General features: G+C 39.5%; 2 protein-coding genes across 2 annotated transcripts in view; one reads left to right on the plus strand and one right to left on the minus strand.

Annotated features, from left to right (window-relative positions):
• Positions 1-6,569, minus strand: part of LOC145495502 (platelet-activating factor acetylhydrolase 2, cytoplasmic-like) — a 9,289-nt gene extending 2,720 nt beyond the window's left edge. The window contains exons 1-7 of the mRNA XM_081475136.1: positions 6,266-6,569; positions 5,385-5,568; positions 4,489-4,615; positions 4,176-4,289; positions 3,503-3,594; positions 1,865-2,019; positions 1,259-1,283 (exon numbers count right to left, since the gene is read on the minus strand). Coding sequence (XP_081331262.1) covers positions 1,259-1,283; positions 1,865-2,019; positions 3,503-3,594; positions 4,176-4,289; positions 4,489-4,615; positions 5,385-5,568; positions 6,266-6,569 — 1,001 coding nt within the window. The remainder of the gene's footprint in view (positions 1-1,258; positions 1,284-1,864; positions 2,020-3,502; positions 3,595-4,175; positions 4,290-4,488; positions 4,616-5,384; positions 5,569-6,265) is intronic.
• A 185-nt stretch (positions 6,570-6,754) lies between these two features.
• Positions 6,755-18,747, plus strand: LOC145495495 (putative sodium-dependent transporter YocR). Its single transcript, XM_081475128.1, has 14 exons — positions 6,755-6,839; positions 6,962-7,079; positions 8,854-9,037; positions 9,949-10,060; positions 10,604-10,808; positions 11,517-11,576; positions 12,408-12,510; positions 13,041-13,169; positions 14,616-14,755; positions 16,251-16,342; positions 17,043-17,144; positions 17,533-17,582; positions 17,930-18,050; positions 18,601-18,747. The coding sequence occupies exons 1-14, from the start codon at positions 6,759-6,761 to the stop codon at positions 18,733-18,735; spliced, it is 1,632 nt and encodes a 543-aa protein (XP_081331254.1). The 5' UTR covers positions 6,755-6,758; the 3' UTR covers positions 18,736-18,747.
• Positions 18,748-18,763: the final 16 nt, after the last annotated feature.

The following is an 18,763-nucleotide window of genomic DNA, read 5'->3' on the forward strand; positions in this document are numbered from 1 at the left end:
TTGTGTACCACGGAGGTGCACCAACATGGCGTTTTCATACTGGGCTCTGTAAATATCGGCGAAACATTTCGACGAATATCTGAAGTTTGGGGAAACGCACAGGCCTAAAACTTGGAGAAGTGGCTTATTTAGTTATCTTCTATAACATCATAATTTCATAGCTTTTTCTACTGCATGGTTTTTGATTTATTTTTTTATTGCGTGACAGTGAAAACGATCTATTAGTCACCAAAAAAGTTCGTTTTTGCTCTTTTTTGTAGAGACCCCGCTGTACAGTCCTCGTACAGATATTTTTCTCCAGTACAGCCCTCGCACTTGGGATGTGATGGGTTCAAATATCTTTCAACTCAGAAAATCAAGTTAGATATTACAGTAGAACTCCGCCTTACGGTCACCTCGATATTACGGCCACTTCGTTTTGTCCCGGCGAAACGCCCATATACTCTCTGATGACAAAACCCCATTAATGCGACAGATCATTTGAACTAAACACATTCGCGGTCGAGTGTAGATCGATACTCTCGATCGATACCCTCGGTTGAAGTCTCGATCAGTACTCGATCGACATCCCGATCGATACTCGGTCGACGCTTTATCGACACTTGATCAACAGTCGGTCGATAGTCGGCGAGTGTCAACCGACTCATATGAATCGATCGAAAATTAGTCGACTCTCGACCGACCGTGGACTGAGATGTCGATGGAGTGGCGATGGAGTGTCAACCGAGGTGTCGATGGAGTGTTGATCGAGTATCGATCGAGGGGATCGATGGAGGATATTGATCGACATTCGACTGCGGATGCCTTTAGTGCACATGATCCAATGTGGCCACCCCGTTAATATGGCCAACGGCCACATTCTAAAATCACAACCTGTATAATCTTTAATAATTTTACCCCGTTTATACGGCCACTCAACCAGCTATGTTTATCTTTCCATTGTTAATACTGTGTGCACTGATTCAAGTTTCAATTCTTAAAAAAATCATATCTGAATTCCGGATGCTTATCGAGAACAGCTGTTTAGAAGTGCAATTGTGATACAATTTGGATCAGTCACTTAATTTAGACCAGTCATGAGGTTTGACCCTACCCCGTTAATACGGCCACATTTTCATGGCCTGTTGGTCACCATATTGACAGGATTTGACTGCAATTCGTTCGAGAGAAACATTTTTAATTCGTAGAATTAATAGTCCCCTAGCTTCGGGCTGGCCTAGAATGCTGAGAGAATACTAATGGTAATTGTGTATCCTACCTTATGGCTATTATTTGGCGGGTATCTGTGTAAAATAAAACAAATTTAACAACATAAGATGCTAAGAGGGAATCCATGCACCAGACGTTGAGTAACAAGTGGACAAAAACTTTGTAACAAGATTATTTACATTGTATTGTAAACTTCTGTGCGACTGTTTTAAAAATCTTCACAAAAGAAATCATTTCTAACAACACCAGATGTCGAAAACATATTTTGAAGTTCATATGAAACACTTGAAAGTACTGGTGAAATGACACTGATGATGAAATTTCACCTGTGTTTGCAAAATTTCTCTAAACTTTGAAATTCATTTCCTCGAGTTCCCATGGGAAATTGTTTTTGGTGTTAATCCAGGCAACTGCTTAAATCTTTAGCTTTTAGAAAATGCAAAAAGGACTGTAATATACTTAAATTTATTCTAGTATAAGGTCTTTGTCCACTTAAAACTGAAATTGCTCGATTTCCTATCGGATTTCGACTTAACTTCTCACATTTAAAAGAAATTAACGGAAAAACAAAGAAACCTGTAAGAACGAAAGAAAGTACGAATGAAAAGAAGGAAGAACCAGAGAGAAAACCGAAATTAACAATTTGTAACTCTACCTGGTTTTTTATTTATAAGTTCTTTCAGAGTGTCGATGTTTTCTTTCCAGCGGTGAAACTGTTGTGTGTTAACAAACAGTATTGACTGCTCTAGTTCATAATTAAAGATTTCTTTTCCTAACGGAAGCATCCAGACATCTAGAACTACCCCACATCTAAAAACAACATAAATAAGAAAATGAAAGACAAACAAACATTACATAAATGTCAAACCTCCACTAACGGCCATCTCTCTACAACGGCCACCTCTCTACAACAGCAACGGCCACTAAAAGTCGTCCCAACCTTCCAAAATGACCTCTTGACATCAGCCAGTTTATGAATCAACGACTGAACGGAATGGTTTATACATGTACAAAATTCCATTCTTTTTTATTGTAATTTAAGATCATCAAACTCGATCCATACCGCGCGTCGTTGGCCTCTGTTTCTGTTTACTGTCTGTTGCATAGATACATTTTGATTTATATTTGCTAAAATAGGTATTTTTTGACCAAAAATGTTGCAACCCCCGCCCAAAAAACAGGTGTCATATTACACCACTACTCGCCTCCCCATAACGGCCATCTCTCTACTACAGCCACTTTCCTCTGTCTCCAAGGTGGCCCGTTCTGGTATATAGAGAGGTTTGACTGTAATTTAGAACAAGAGTTTGTTGTTTGTTCAAGTGACAGCACACATAACATTTAATTTGCCCATCAAATAACAATTTTGAAAGGATCTGGCAGGTAAGGAATCACATAAATTTAAAAGGGTAGCTGCTGAGATTTATTTATACTACATCAGGCCTGGATGATCTGAAACAAACGTACAGCTTGGTTTTACCAGTTATTGCCACTTTCCCTTAACGACAAGCCAATTAACAAATGGATGTCAGTTTTTTATGTGTCTGTCCTCTTATTTACTGTGTCATAACATTTTCAAAGTGGCTGTGGAACCACGAGCCACAGGTGAGTGGTTCCGCAGTAAACTTTGACAATGTTATGATGAAATTTATCATCAATAAGAAGACAGACGCATAAAAAAACTGACATCAATTTGTTTTTCTACAATAACAAGACCCCAAAATGGTGAAATGGCGGGAATGAGGGGAAAAGACGCTGTAAACTTGCCATAAACAAAGATAAGTGAATAATAGTTTTAGTCAAAATGACGCAAACATTGTCAATAGCTTTTCTCTTTACTTAAAAAAGTCCATAAAATCTCATTGGTTAAAAAGTTGACAGTTTAACAGCTGAAAAGTGAACTTGAAAGCTTGTATAAGTTAAAATTTTATCCATCTGTACTCTTATTGATGATAAAAATGAGCCAATCAGGGTGCCAGAAATTAGACAGTTATTGTAAAAATTACATTCGAGGTCATTTCTAGCCTACATAGCAGACGTCTCCTTCCCATTTTGCAGACAGGAAAATCGAGCAAGTGATCAAGGAAACGAGTGCGCCTGGGGTGAGGAAAAAAAATGGCAAGAAGTGGGGAGGGGGTGAGCAAAAAACGAAGGAGAAGGGAGGTACTTTCACAGTGTTGTCATAATTAGAAGAGTGCTGATTTGCTAGGGGTCGATACTCTTATTTCAAATTTTTTTTAGTAACAAATGTTTGCCACTCTGAACTTTATATCGGTGTTACTAATTAGGTTACCTAAATCGCTTGTCTTTTGCTAATGACATGACAGTCGTGGCACCTCCAAATGAATGACCCACAATCGCAACCTTGTTTAAGTCCAATCTTCCCTTGAAAGGAAAACCAGTCCAGTTAGTAACCAGGGTTGGGGACCCAAACATGTTAAATGTTGTAGGCAAAAATACAGACAACAACAAGCACAACAATAACATCCCCTTCACATATAATTGTCTGTTCACGTAGTAGTCTCCATTGGATCACCCCACCCCATCCCAAAAGATATTAATACCAACAACACCACCAATAAACGAAGACAAACAAACAAACAAACAAACAAAGCAAACAAATAAAAAGACAGCAAAAAATAAAATACTGTGAGTGTGAAGAGAATCATTCAAAGAAACTATCCTCTATCTAACAGCCGCACCCCAAGGGGGGGGGGGGCGTGGGCTCACCCTCAGGGGGCACTCAGGTATAAAAGTGAGAGAGAGATTCAAAGACCCTTCTTGGGGTTTAAAATTTAGGATCTGAAGACCTTTCTGGGTTCAAAATTCTGGTAATATGAATCACATCAACAAAACCAAATACATGTTCATTAAAATTGTAATATATTTATTTATTAATTAAAACTCAGTTGAACTAAATATTTGAAATAAACAATAGAATAAACATACAAACAAATAAGAAATACCTTAAGCTGTTGCAAGACAGTATTATCTTTTAACAAATTTTTAGGACAATCTCCTGAGTGGATCTTTTCAAGAATATTATGAGCATTTATACATTCAGTTGCTCGTTTATGAACCTAAGGAAAGTGAGAGAAACAATGAAAGTTGGCATCAGAATACACATTGAAGCAGGATACTGCATTATCTCCATACCCATTAGTAATCAAAAAACAGAAACTGCTGGTACAATTGTAACCCGAATTCTGATCATTTAATGTTCTTTTTAATGTCCCAGCATCATTATATTCCACTAGCCAAAGATAACATTTAACAAACCTGACTGTTTCTAAATTCAAACTCATTATAACTTGGTTGTAGTCTGTGATATTTTATCCACTCTTCTACCATCTCGTCATCTCCTTCTCTTTCCTTTAGAACATATGTTGCAGATGCTGACTCGTCTCTGGAGATTGAGAAAAAAGAAAGAGATGCCAATATCATGTGACATAAATTTTGTTTGTATTGGAATCTGGTATTGACAATTAATTAAAAGTTCATTTAAATTTTTAGTAGTCCGATGATGGTGTTATGCAACTTTAAAGTACCTCTACCTGCGTTCTATCATCAATACTGCTCTCTCATTGGCTATGCTACTCTCTACATATCCTGTGATAGATAGTGAGTAGCGTAGCAGTGTGCACTCGTTAACAAAATGACGGCTGCCCCTTGGCATTTTCGAAGTGTCTGTGAAGAGGATTTAGATGAAGTTTTGAATGGCTGGGAGATCTATACTAAAACAGTTAGATTATTTGTTCTCGATTTCTATGCGTGATAGTTGACTCGGGCTGTGCCCTTGTCAACTATCACACGATAGAAATCTCGAGCTCATAATCTAATTGCTCAATAGAAACACTTGTGAAAGTTTGGGAGCACTCAAAAAAGCTGTGGAAACACTCGCCTCCAACTACTGTTCCCCCAGCATTTCTCCATGGTTCTCCCAAACTTCCACTCATGTTTCTATATATAACTCGATAGAAACACGGTACAACTTTTCTATTTCTTAAATAAGAAAGCTCTACCCAACCACTCCTCAGCAAGGCTTACTAGTATCCAGTATGTCCAGGTTGCAATTTGTTCTGCTAAATATTACATGTATCTTAAAGTGCTAATAAGAATGTGGAAAATGAAGCATTGTTAAGTTGTCAAGGCTTATGACAATGTTGAGGTCATACCTATGTTCCACGCATGCCACTAAGCAGCCTTGAGAAGCCAGCTCACAGCAGTAGGTACTGTAAATGAGTCTGTTACCGCCCAAACCATGTGAAAATACTACACAGGGCAATGATTGACCCTCCAAATTATCACCAGCAGGTTTATAAAGAGGTGCATTGTATACTGCAGGAATATGCAAGCTCCCTACAATTACAATTTTAAATAAAAGATGATTTAATTTTGTCAATGAATTGATGATAATGAGTTTATGATAATAAGCTGAGAGTAATAAATAAGTTGATAATAAATAATGTTGCCGGGAAATATCCACACTCCACCACAGGGGGTTTCTGGGTTTAAAAGCCTCTCACCGGCCCCTCAGGAAATTCCAGGTTAGGTTTATACTGCCTTTCAAAAGTTTCGACCTTAAAGCCCCTGCCCCCCTTGAATTTGCAATGCCCCTACATAGGGTGGGTATGGGCAGTTTCTGCTAGGAAACAAACAAATATGGTATATGTGGTAACACTTGACACTTGTAATGGTTGCTTGGTTTGATGTTTTGATGTGAGATTTAATTGAGACAATGGGAGAATCCTTGCTGACGTCATTGTTTACATTTTTCTTCATTAACATATGACTTTGGGCAGAGAACACATCACGCTAGACACGAATTGACCATGGTATACTGAGACATGTTGCATAACTATTTTATACCACTGATGCCACAGGAAATACAGTGGCCAATACAGCACAAGATGGGAAACATGGCTGTAATACCGTTGATTTTACCATGGCTTTCCTGTATTGTGATTGGCTATATTTTCTATGGTATGTTATAAATCATGTAAGGCCCTGGTACGAGGGTGGACACAAGTCAACATGAGTTTAAAAATATACCAACCAACAGTCCAATAGAACACTCTTCCTAAAAGCCACACAGGAAGTTTCATAAAGTTAATGAGCCCTGAGGTGTATTCTTGACGAGGTATCCAGAAGCAAGTCTCCGATTCATCCAACGTCCAGGCGGTCTTCTCCGATGGATAGAAGAAACGGATGAAACTACCTGCATCTGTTGTGACACCGGCAGAATCATCTTTGGCGCACATAAAATCCATGCAACCCACAGAAAACGGCCCCGTACAGTCTTCGAGCTTTGTTTTCACTCTCCAAAATGAAGACCAAGAGGACATTTTTCTCCTAAGCATGAAGTTCCAAGCGCAATTTTAAAAGTTATCAGTCACTCAGTTACGCAAGCAGAGGATGTGTCAGTGAATGTGAATTTGTGCAAGGCGCCGCAACCTTGTCGCGTAAGACTGGAAACTACTGGAATATTGTCAGGAGAACTTGCATGACCTTTAAAAGTATTAATTTCCGGGGAAAACATCAAGAAAGCGATGTCTGATGAGGAACATCGTCCACTACGGCGGAGTGAATCCACATTGACCACATCGGAAAGAATAGATTTCCAACTTGAGGTGTAGTATATTGACTAAAATCACCTTAAATAATATTTCTTGATCTTCATTTCGTTCGATAATACCTTATGCGTACCTTGTGTCGTTAACATCGAGGTCTTCTTTGTAATGTTGACCTTTAGCCAACATCTGTGTTTTCAACCAAATGGGGCCTTGTTCTGTCATGTCTTGGATGCGTTGTTGGAACTGGGAACATCTGGAGATTTCCTCGAATAGTGGCAAACAACAGCGGAGATAAAGGTAAAAATGATCACTTTTTAGTATAAAGCTAAGTTGCATAATATGCTTAACATACTTTCGTCAGTTCGGCTAGTCTGCACTGTACACGGGATCTCGGTATTATTTATTAAAGCTGCTAATGGGCTCTTTCACGTTCTGCCCGTTCGGAGATAATTTTACAGTCTTACGAAGCTCGCACCACCCGAGGAGATACGAGGCAGCTGTTCTTTGTTTACCTGCCGGGGTGGGGTGCGGGCGCAGTGAGTGGTGCGATTTAGAAACGGGGTGAATTCGAAGAAACACGTTGATACAAATATGGAAACTTCTCTACCTTGCCACGAATTATCATGCACAGTGGCTTTAATACAAATGTGCTGAAGAGAATATGGAATAGACTCATTTTGGTCGGACTAGTTCAGCTGAAAGAAGATAAGACTACTTAAAATCCACCAAATATTTTCGCTCGCGTACGCTTGGCCTAAGCACGTCACGTGACCAAATATTCCCGAGCCAAAACTGGGGAATATCTGAGAATATTCCCCAATTTTCAAAACTGTACGTGTTGCGAAAAAGATTTGAAGGATAATAAACACAATAGCCTCCATTTGGCGTCAAAATATATGCTCCGGATATTTGTACTTGGACATTATCTGTTCCTTGAAGCTCACAGTTTTCCTTGAGCTATGCTCTTGGAAAACTGTTCACTTCTTGGAACAGATAATGTCCGTGGACTAATATCCTAGCACATTTTTGTGCCAAATGGGGGCTATTGTTTACATAGCCTGGGGGTGTGTGTGGGGGGGGGGGGGGAGGTGGGGTGGGGGTTGAAGTTTGGGGAAAGGGTGAAATTTGCCTACAAAATCTGACAGGACTGTTGATTGCTTTTAGGGGGTAAAATTTGACAAACTGTACTGGTTACATATCAGTCTGCAGAGTTGGACAAAAAGTAATTGTCAGTTAATTTGTTGCCTTCAAATTGGCACCCCTTAAGGGTGAAAATAAATTTGAATCATGCCCACAAAACATGGTTCTGACACCTTTTTGGTTTCTTTTCAACAGTTCAACAAGCACTCCTGCAGGCTTTTAGCCAGATGGGTGTCCAGGCATCCTGGGGAAGGCCACTTTTTGAAGAAAATTGTTTTATTTTTTCCTAGGTTACCTTAGAAAGTTGTTCATTTGAGCAGGCCCTATAGCACACTTTTGATGCCCACTTTTCAAATCCTGGCTAAAAGCCTGCACCCCTGTCTTGTATATCAGGCACTTGAATTTTAAAATATCATCAAGACATGTCTGGATTTTTATATATGTCATATATGAGGGGTCATTATAACATAGTACAGTCAAACCTCGATTATCTGGATTCCTCGAGTATCTGGACTTTTTCTCTAGTCCCAGTTTTGTCATGAATATTTATTAGTCACAATCAAGATCTGTAGCAATATTCTTTTAAAAACTATAACATTGAAATGTGCAGTCAAAAGCGAGTTTGTTTTGCTTTTAAAGAGCAAAAGCAGTGCTCACACATGTAACTAATGAAGAACACTCGAATGAATTCTGATTGGCTCAGAGTTGAGTGGTTCAAGATGTACAGTAGATCATATTTTTTACCAAACGATTTTTAAAAGTGTTGTTTCACGATTAAATGTTGCTTTATTTAAACAGTTTTATTCTTCATTAATATTCATATTTTTGATTATCCGGACCCTCGATTATCTGGGCTACCGATACTTTGTCTAGTCCTAATGAGTCAGGATGATCAAGGTTTGACTGTAATGCATTGTTGCTGTTGATCCAGGTGGACTTCAGTTTTTATTGGTGTGGATTTTATTCCTTGGACTGTGGTCATTACCAGTGATTCTCATTGAGTATTCTGTTGGTCGCTTTACAAGAAAGGCTCCAGTGAAATCATTCCGACTACTGCTGGGACCCTGGTCATTATGGTGTGGTGGGTGGATGGTAACCGTTGTTATTTTTATCGCGTAAGTGCTTGTATATGCATGTCATTCTACATTGTAAATAATCGGTGATGGATGGCATTCAAAATGGCACACTGGAATTATCAGGTGTTTCTCTTAACTTGTGATGACTATTTTACGATGCATACCGTAAATCCTCGATTTAGTGCCCCGCATCCAATAAGCGCCAGCATCCAATAAGTGCCCCGCATCCAATAAGTGCTCAGCTTTTTTTGTTCATAAACAGCTTATGCTGTTGTTTACACACAGATGAGGCATTAAAAACTGATCGTGGCAGGCCATGATTTGGGAAAAATTGAATAAGTGCCCTTGCCCCCCTCGATTAAGTGCCCCCTCTAATGAGCACCTCCCCGTCTTCCACTAAATTTGAAATAAGCGCCCCGGGTGCTAATTCAAGGATTTACGGTACACACTTAGACACGTTACTGCATTTAGAAATAAATGTAAATGTAAAACCGATCTGCTAGAAGCATTAGGCTAATCTAGACGGATGAGTTACATCTTGTTATGTAAACTGATAGCAGGCACTGAAAATAATACTTGTAATAAACTCAGTAGAAATGCAGAGTGAGCTTTCTTTTGCTTTTAATGTAATAATGATGCAAGCAAAGATAATGTACACAATGATGATTCTTAAACATTAAAACTTTTTTTTTTTAAAGAAGTAGAAAACTTCTTGGTGTTTCAGATAATCTGTTGTTTTAGTGGAAATTCCTCAACCTGGTTGGTTCTCCTATTGTTGTCTTTACATTGCCTGTCAGAGCCACAATTATTGAAAAGGAGTGCTTCCTAGAAAGTGGCACTAATGAAATTAAATTGTGAGCAGAAGTTTAATTGATACATTTAAATGATTATCAAATTTACTAATAATATTAAATTTTTATTTACTATACCTGTTCTTTGATTGTTTTTAGGTCATACTATTCTGTTGTGGTTGGGTGGTGTTTCTATTATCTCTTTCACTCCATTTTTTATCATCTGCCCAAATCAACGGAAGAAAGCTCTTCAATTTGGAATGAACTACAGGTGATGTACAGTAAAATAAGTCCCAGTTCAGACGTTGTGCTTCTGCCATGCTGAACTAAATTCAGGAATTAAGTTCAACAAAAGCATGGCAGGAGCACAGTGTCTGAATCAATGTTTGAATTAAGTTGGGGAGGCATGTATTTTTTGGCAAGATTGCATTCCCAGGGGGAGTTGGGAGGAGAATTGTTACGTGGCATCAGTAAATCCTGAATTTGGTTTGACTCTGGCATGGCGGCTGAATCAGAGTTGTTTTCCTGCCAGGCTACAGTCGAACCAAATTACAATTACTCTAACTTTGGCATGGCAGAAGCGCAACATCTGAACTGGGCACTCAAACCGTGAACACTCAAGAATGACTAATGGACAATTCACAGACACTTTAATAAACCTGCTTGTTTCTTTAATTAGTTGTTTAATTTATTTTGCTTTTCTCAATATTTTGCATGGCACAGTTCTTTTTACCATTTTTTTTTTCATTATTTCATAGAAAGAGCGCAATGAAAGTAATAAATATTATTATTATTATTATTATTTTCATTACAGAGTCATGATTGGCTTCCCATTGTCCTCCTGTTTTTAAGTCTGTTGCTGGCTGGTTTCTCAGTGACAAGAGCAGTGACTTCCATTGAACGAGTGAACAACGTCATGATGCCGCTGTTGCTTCTTGTATTATTAGTGTCTTTTTATTGGTCCCTGACCTTGAAATATGCATCACATGGAATCACTTATCTATTTACACCTGACTGGGGTTAGTTACAACATTACTCAGGCAGTGGTTTGTTAACTGTGCAGAAAAGCTCTTGGGGTGGGCTGACTGTGCTAAGAAATTCTTGGGAGGGCAGGCTGCATGTGGGGAGAGAGTAAATAAAACCTTGGGAGGGACCCTCTGTAAAAATAGAGAAACCTGTGTGTTAGTTTGAATGGGTATTTTAATTGCTCTTCAGTAGTCATTGATGTGTTCCCTTGGCGGATTAATGCAGCTGACATCCCCTTCCACTTGCAAAAAGGTCAGCTGGCATATATCACAAAGGCATTTGTGCAATCAAGTTAAAAATGGCAGGACAAGTACAAAAAATGCTGATGTAACTAATAAGACGACAGTAACATTAACTTTCAGTCTGGTACAGGAATTAAGTGTTGAAATATTTCCTATGTATATAGGGTTTGCATAACTTTCGAGAATTCTCTTAACCCCCCAAGGGTTTGGATGAGACTATGTAAACACTGAAAAAGTTGTCTATTGCATTTATAAAATATTCTCAAGAATATACGTACGCGCGAATCTAAAACGTTACAGTTATGTTCACATAATTACTCTCATCTAAACACACCTATCAACCATTGGGAGCGCAAGTAGCATCTCAGTCATTTTATAATTCCAGATGATGACCGTGATTTAGGGTACGTTGCAATTGTCTCACGTGACGATTTTGTTTCGTTGCCTTTTTTCCATCAGCTGAATTGGAAAACCTTCGACTGTGGGTGGATGCTGCTTCTCAAAACGCTTGGGACACTGGTAAGAATAGAATGATATATACAGTGTATTATTCACTGATCGAACGTTTTCTGACGCGGTCTGAAGTCTAATGTGTAACACAATCGATTAAAGGAGCTCGGTCGCGGTATTTTGAGTTATGTTAGCCACTTAAAAAATGACCTTTAAATTGAAGGAACCTGAAAATAGTAGTTTAACAAGATAGAAGAACACCAAAGAGATAATAATAAAACATAAAGGAACAAGGGTGGTTAAGAATGGAGAAGATTAACACGGATTACAAACGATGAATTTGAAAAATTTAGGCGAAACTTTTTGGGACGCGCGAACCGTGACTTGGCTCCTTTAACGTCTCATTGGAAACATGAAATAAAGTTTACTTTTATTAATATAGGATAGGTCAGTGTAAGACATGAAAAAGACAACTACTTCATTGGCAAATTTTAATTTTTCGGGCTTTGTCATTTATTTCCGGCAAAAGAATTAGGCTTCTATACAGGAAACAATATATGAAAAAATGTTTTAAAACAAATTCACGCAAAATAGTCAGTACCCCTTTTTTCGCGATACAATGCCCTGCTCAGGGCTTGAAACTAGACCGCTCGACCCAGTCCAGCCGGCTAACAAAGGTCACACGCCTTTCACTTTGTGTACAGTAATAGACTCAAATCGTCGAAAAATTAAGAACTTTCAACCTCAAGTAAAAATTATGCATTATGTTTAAAATAGTGTAATTCAAATGGTGGCTTGGTGTGAAATGACCGCAAATGTTTTCTCTGTGTCGAATTATATCTAGATATATATATATATTTTATCTTCCTATTTGAAAACCTTTCTTCACATTTGTAATAGGCGCTGGATCAGGGTTGCTTTTGACGTACGCAACTTACATGTCACGACGAAATAGTGTTGTCAAGCTAGGAATTCTTCTTCCAGTTTGTAATAATTTAATCAGGTGAACACAACTTAGTTCCTTTACTATGTGTGCTGTTTACAGACTAGGCAGTGCATGTTGTGTGTAGAACTCATTTCCGATTTGACTTAAGCCTCTTTATCAAAGCGAGGCCTGGTGCACAACCATTCATATGAAAATGAGTTTAATTTGCATGCGAATAAAATCTCATTTTCATGTGAAAGGGTGGGCACGAAGACTCGCTTTGAGAAAGAGGCTTAAGGTAATTCGGAAATGGCTTGTTGGCGTGAAATGTTGGTTGTAATGGAAGTGACGTTTTACGATAGATTTGTTACTTTAATGGACTACTGCACGAGTCGCAAACAACTTGAATAAAGTTATGCTGATTTTAGTTGTTTTTGGTCATTTTTCAGTACTTGGAACCATTTTTTTTTTAAAAGCTGACGTTAAAGTAAATACCACGCTTCCAAAGTCAATAAACGACAGAATGTGAAGTAAATAAGTTTCTTGTCGCCAATTATCCGGTACTTTCTTAATGTTGTGTATTTGCTTTCGCTGTTTTCTTTCACCAGCTTGCTGAGCGCCATAACCCTCTACTCAACGGTCTTTTCAACCAAGGTGGAAGAAGGTGTCAACCAAACAGAAATCGCGCGGCTGTTAAGAGAGGATGGCTATGCCAACACTGGATTGACATTTCGTTGGTAGGTTTCAGTAAGAAACGATCAAGGCTCGATCTCCGCCGCTCTCTCCTGTCTGGTCTACGTTCCTATCCGAGAAGACACTTCGGGGAGGATCGCGGGCTCCTTTCCAGAACAACGGCTGATAATCGAGCCTATGATCTAGAACAAGGCTAATCAAGTCAAATTTATTGATCTAATTCAACTCGCTAGTAAACAGATTACAGTATGGCCGGATAGATCATCACTTTAATACTGAGTAAAGAACAGATGAGAGGTGAGACGAGAGCTAACGAGAATTCAATCGCCTCTCGCCTTCGTTTAATTTGATTGCGCACCGAGGATAGTTGAGAAAAATTGAACTAAACAGTCGTTCAACTTTCATCAACCAACTTTCTCGTGTACTCTCGAACTTTAATCTTAGGCGACAAGACCGAAAAGAAGTATGGGTAGAAGTAAAAAGCTGCTACATTCGGTGAATACTCGTGAGGTCTAGCGACACGGCAAACGTGATTTTGTACGTGGTCTCTTCCTTCAGATAGTAAATGGAAATAGGACGCTTTTAGTCACATTCGATTTCGCAAGAATTTTCAAACTCAAAGCTTATTCTTTGGTTTCTGTACTTTGGACAACAACTAGTGCCAAGCTTAGGAGAAAACTGGTTACGAATTAGGCCACGCTTGATTTAGTGTTAAGTCTGATTGGTCGAGAAGAGAGTAGTTTTCCTCTAATTAGCTAGAGCATGTCACACGAGGTTTCACACGATTACTTTCGAGGACTGCTCACTATGAGGGTCCGTCCACACTACGCCGGAAGAATTAGAAAACGGAGGTTTCACTCTGAAAACGCATCAAATGTTTTCCGTCCACACTGCGCCAGAGGAATTTGAAAACGGAGGTTTCACTCTGAAAACGCATCAAATGTTTTCCGTCCACACTGCGCCAGAGGAATTTGAAAACGGAGGTTTCATTCTGAAAACGCATCAAATGTTTTCCGTCCACACTGCGCCAGAGGAATTTGAAAACGGAGGTTTCACTCTGAAAACGCATCAAATGTTTTCCGTCCACACTGCGCCAGAGGAATTTGAAAACGGAGGTTTCCCTCTGAAAACGCATCAAATGTTTTCCGTCCACACAACGCCGGAGGAATTGAAAAACGTAACAATCACTGTTCTTTTTGGATTTGTGTTTGAGGAAAACTCGGGCAGGGAAATCGTGACGCCATCATTTTCGAAAAGTTCCGTTTTCCAATTTTTTTTTTTCCGTCCACGCGTTAACGAAAAGCCGGCGTTTTCAAATTCCTCCGATTTGAAGAGCGTTTTCGTGACGGATTTGTGTGGACAGTAGGCCTAACCTTAGAAATACATGTAACTAAAGCTGTGTTTTCAAATTACTACGGAGTAGTGTGGACGGGGCCTGAAAGTCGTTTCACACTGAAGCAGTATGCATTTTTTGTTTTGTTTTTTGTTAGGATGCCCGTTCTCTATGAGCGGTTGGGAATCCCCGGCCGAGTTCTGTCGTCGTTATTTTTCCTTTGTTTGTCTCTGGGTGGTGTAAGCTCACTCGTAGCTATGATAGAGCTACCGGTGCATACGCTGGAAGAAATGCGAGGTGTGTTGGTCTGTGTTATTCTCTAAAAGCCGACACACACTGGGGGACATGCTGCGGGAACGTGAAGCGGGGACAGCGCCGTTCATGTGTACGCATGCGCATAGCACACATGCTGCAGGCACAGTACTCAAGCTGGTGCGAACAAAGCGGATATTGGTTCATTTCTGCGGTAGCAGGGACAGAGGGTCTGGAAGGGGGGTCCTGATCCCGCATTCCCGCTCATTTTTCACGAGAATCCCGCATCCCGCACGTTCTTCATCAGTATTCCGAATCCGGTTTTTTTCTTTCCCAGAAAAATACATTAAAAAGTCTAATTTCTACAAAAGCTAATAAATGTAAGATGTAGGTTGGCCCTTTCGATTGATATTTTGAATTTACGCGTCAGTATGATGAAAGAGCACGATATGACAACGTGATCTGTCGCCGCGATGGTTTTCGGACGTCTGGGTTGTCATCTGTAAGAGTTTGAATAACTGTTAGGCAAGCTGTTCAAAAATCCCCTCGAGATTACAATAAATATGAACCTGTGAAGAGACTGAAGAGCTTGAGCAATTGAGTCAATTGAGCATCGAGTAAATAGCTGGTATGCTATGACACCACGTGCACTTTTCTGTCATCTGGTTGAAACAAAATACTCTCTGACAGTTTCAATTAGTTAACTATTAAGACCTATTAACCAGAACTCTATAGGGTCTGTATACAGTAGTTTGGTTTGAAAGGAGACACCACTTAGCGCTCGCCTGGTTGATTCGTTTTGGCCGCTAGAACCAAAGAACGTTTATTTGGGTCGCGACGATTTCCCGAATTCCCGACAGACAGACAAAAAAAAAATCCCGCATCCCGTACCCAAATTTTGGCGAGTCCCGCTTCCCGGGGAGCAGTCAAATCCCGGATCCCGTCAATATATTTATCGTTTTCCCGATTCTCGCACCGTATTTTGGTCAAATCCCGAATCCCGAAAATACCCGTTCAGACCCTCGGGACAGTTTGCAAGAGCAGTGCACTCGATGAGATACTGATCATGCAGGTCATTTTTCTCCCCCTCTTCCTGACGCACGGATTTAAACCGGCTTAATTTCATGCAACATGTTGCGGAGACAAAATTTTGTCGCTACAACGTATGTGCCTGCTTCATGTTCCCTCGCCACATGTCCCCTAGTATAGTGTGCGCCGAGTCAAGGCTGGTTTTCATTAGCGCACAATCATAAGCAACACAAAGGAGACACAGTAAGATGTTGCTAACTAGAACCTTTTGTGACGAAAATTTCCTTTCAGAAGAAGTTACATGACAGCTCCTTATTTCGTCTGCGCGTATTTTGCTTATGCTTATGCGCTTTCGAAAGCCGGCTGCTTTAACAGCTACAACTAAATGTACACGTTTGTTTGGTAGGGCAAGAATGCACATATCTAGGATTTGGTCAGGACCGAATATCTGACTTTTCACGGATATTTGTTTGCAGAATAAATGTTTACTTTCTGTCTTCGTTCTTTTCAGTTCCTCGAAAGTTTGGCCTCCCTCTAGTGGTTGTTGTGTTGTTCTGTCTTGGTATACCATCAGCGCTGGATTTGAACATTCTAGTCAATCAGGTCAGAAGTTCTGTAATATTAATATTATAATTCCTCTTTTATTACAGTGAGTAACGAGGACAGCTTTGGTCCTGACAGGTAGCCGGGAATTCCGCGTGTTTCCGTATTATTGATAACCCCACGGGCAACCTACCCATGGCAGGGAGAGGGTTTTCGTTTTGTTGTATTCATTTTTAGTGTATATATTAACTGTGTGTTGAGTGTAGGAGGGGGTTAGATCGCAATTAGGACGCTAGTTCTGTTTCTTTCCCCCTTCACATCCCGTACTATTTTGAATTTATTTGCCTATTTGAAGTTAGTTGTTTGTCCATTTGAATTTATTTGTTCTTGTATTTTGCTGATGAACTCATTAACTTAACTAAACTACACTAATAAGAGATGCATGGGAAGATAATATACAAGAAATATTAACTACTTATTAACCGAGAGTGAGGTCTCTACGGGAAAATCTCAAACCTAGACCTTACCGTATTGACCGAGCGTTAGCGACGTCAAATCGGCAAGGCCAAGGTTTGAGATTCTCGCGTTAAAACCTAACGTTCGAGGTTAATATGTTGTTCATTATATGGCTATTTGCTTTGGTTTTGCAAGCCCGTAATCGGCCCGTAGGCATTGCGGGATAATAATGCTCTACAGTTGGCCAATCAGAGCGCGCGTTATATCGGCTACAAACACAAACCATATAACTTCTTTTTCGTAGGACTTTGTGTGGGCTTTTGGTCAAGTCCTTGCTGGGGTAGTTTTAATATCTTTACCAATTCGTTATGGAGCGTCAAAATTCCGTGATGAGTTAGTAAATCAGGTATGTTGTTAGAAGTTGTCCCGTATGTATTTGTGTCATTTATCCTCAGCAGTTTCGTTCGTCTTCTTGCCGTCAGTCCAAAACCCAAATGTTTGGTCGAGAAGACGGCAACATTTTAGCTCGCATTTTCGCATGCTCGTACCATTTCTGATTGGACAATAAGAATTAGAAACTCTTTGAGTATACTTCGGAAAGTTTTCGGGTTTACTTCGGCAACTCTTCGGGTATCCTTACTCAAACAGTTTACAACTGAATGGCTCATTCTTTTGCAGTGGATTGTGTACTTTATCGCGTTTGAATGAAAAGATCGCTAACATTGTTGCTAATCACTGCCAACTGATATGACGGAAACTGATATTTTTTCGTGTAACTGCTTTGTGTCTTTTAGTTTGGATTAGATGACTGGAAACTTCCACGAATTTGGGATTTCCTTGTTAAGTATGCTTACTGTTTTTTTTTTTCTTACTTTACATTTTGTTGATTTATTGTCTTGACTGACTGATATCGATAGCCAACCATCTGTGCCGCTACGAAAGATATTAAGTGTCACGAAATGTATTGGATTATAGCAATATGCCAATGATATTTGAAAACACTGTGAAGGGTATTTTAAATTGAAGTCAAATCTTATTATATGTAAAGCGTTTAAGATGGTGTAGTCATTGTGCAATTTTCGACGGCGTGAAATTTGACAAGAAACGGCCTGCAGTTTTGATGGTGCAGTGTTAAATATTGTTGAACCAAAATGAACCTCATAATTGTAAAATTATCCTGTTTCTTTTCAGCTTTATCGATCCTGTTATAGCAGTCGCGTTATTAGTATCGTTCGTAATTGACACCGTTCAAGATGAATCAAATAAGTGGTATACGTTTGTAAGAGAGTCTTTAATGGCATGTCTTGTCGAGGTAAGCACATGGACATACGATAACAAAACAATTCTGTATCTAGACGAACCTATGTCTCTCTTAGAGCGGTTTTCTATCGAATATCGTAAACTAACACAGAAGTAGCCCCTCTGGCCAATCACAAAAGACATAGACAATCCAATGAACCAATCAAAACTCGAAGTAAAGACATGCAGCTTATGCAAAGCGCGGGAAAACGCGTCCGAACGAAACGCGATTGGTTTCAACCCCTGAGACTTTCAGGACAAACTTCTATATTTGGTGGTGGCTTTCAAAAACTGGAAATTTCTGGGTGGCAAAAGCACTGATGAGCTCCTACATTCTTTGTAAAATTTTGCGTTTTTAAACCCGCGTCACACAAAGAGTATTCAATACATTGCGCTCAAACTCCTTGGAACAGCTAATCGTGCTGTGCCCTTTCAATATTCAGCACTGATGTTTTTGTAGCTCCATTACAAACTGTATCACTTATGCGTATGTGGCAATATTGTAAACAGATTCTCGTGTATAACACGGCAGAGCTTATCTTGTCCTGGTTTGTGTTTTTCAGTGGCTTGTTGTGTTGCTGGTGCTGCTAGTAATGAACGCCTTGTGGATGTGTCGTCGTCGATCTCGAAGAAGAATTCATAGAATTTCAAGTATTCGTGACGCACAGCGTGAAGTTTACAGTAACGAAGAAAGATAGTGATTGTAATAATAACTAGATTATTTTT

The sequence above is a fragment of the Orbicella franksi genome, chromosome 8 (assembly GCF_964199315.1).
Source record: "Orbicella franksi chromosome 8, jaOrbFran1.1, whole genome shotgun sequence".
NCBI lineage: Eukaryota > Metazoa > Cnidaria > Anthozoa > Scleractinia > Merulinidae > Orbicella > Orbicella franksi.

Coding starts and splice junctions, on each gene's coding strand:
- LOC145495495 (XM_081475128.1), top strand. CDS start 6,759: ATGTCTGATGAGGAACATCGTCCACTACGGCGGAGTGAATCCACATTG. Junction 14,756..16,250: donor TACGCTGGAAGAAATGCGAG/GTGTGTTGGTCT, acceptor CGTTCTTTTCAG/TTCCTCGAAAGTTTGGCCTC. Junction 17,583..17,929: donor ATTTGGGATTTCCTTGTTAA/GTATGCTTACTG, acceptor GTTTCTTTTCAG/CTTTATCGATCCTGTTATAG.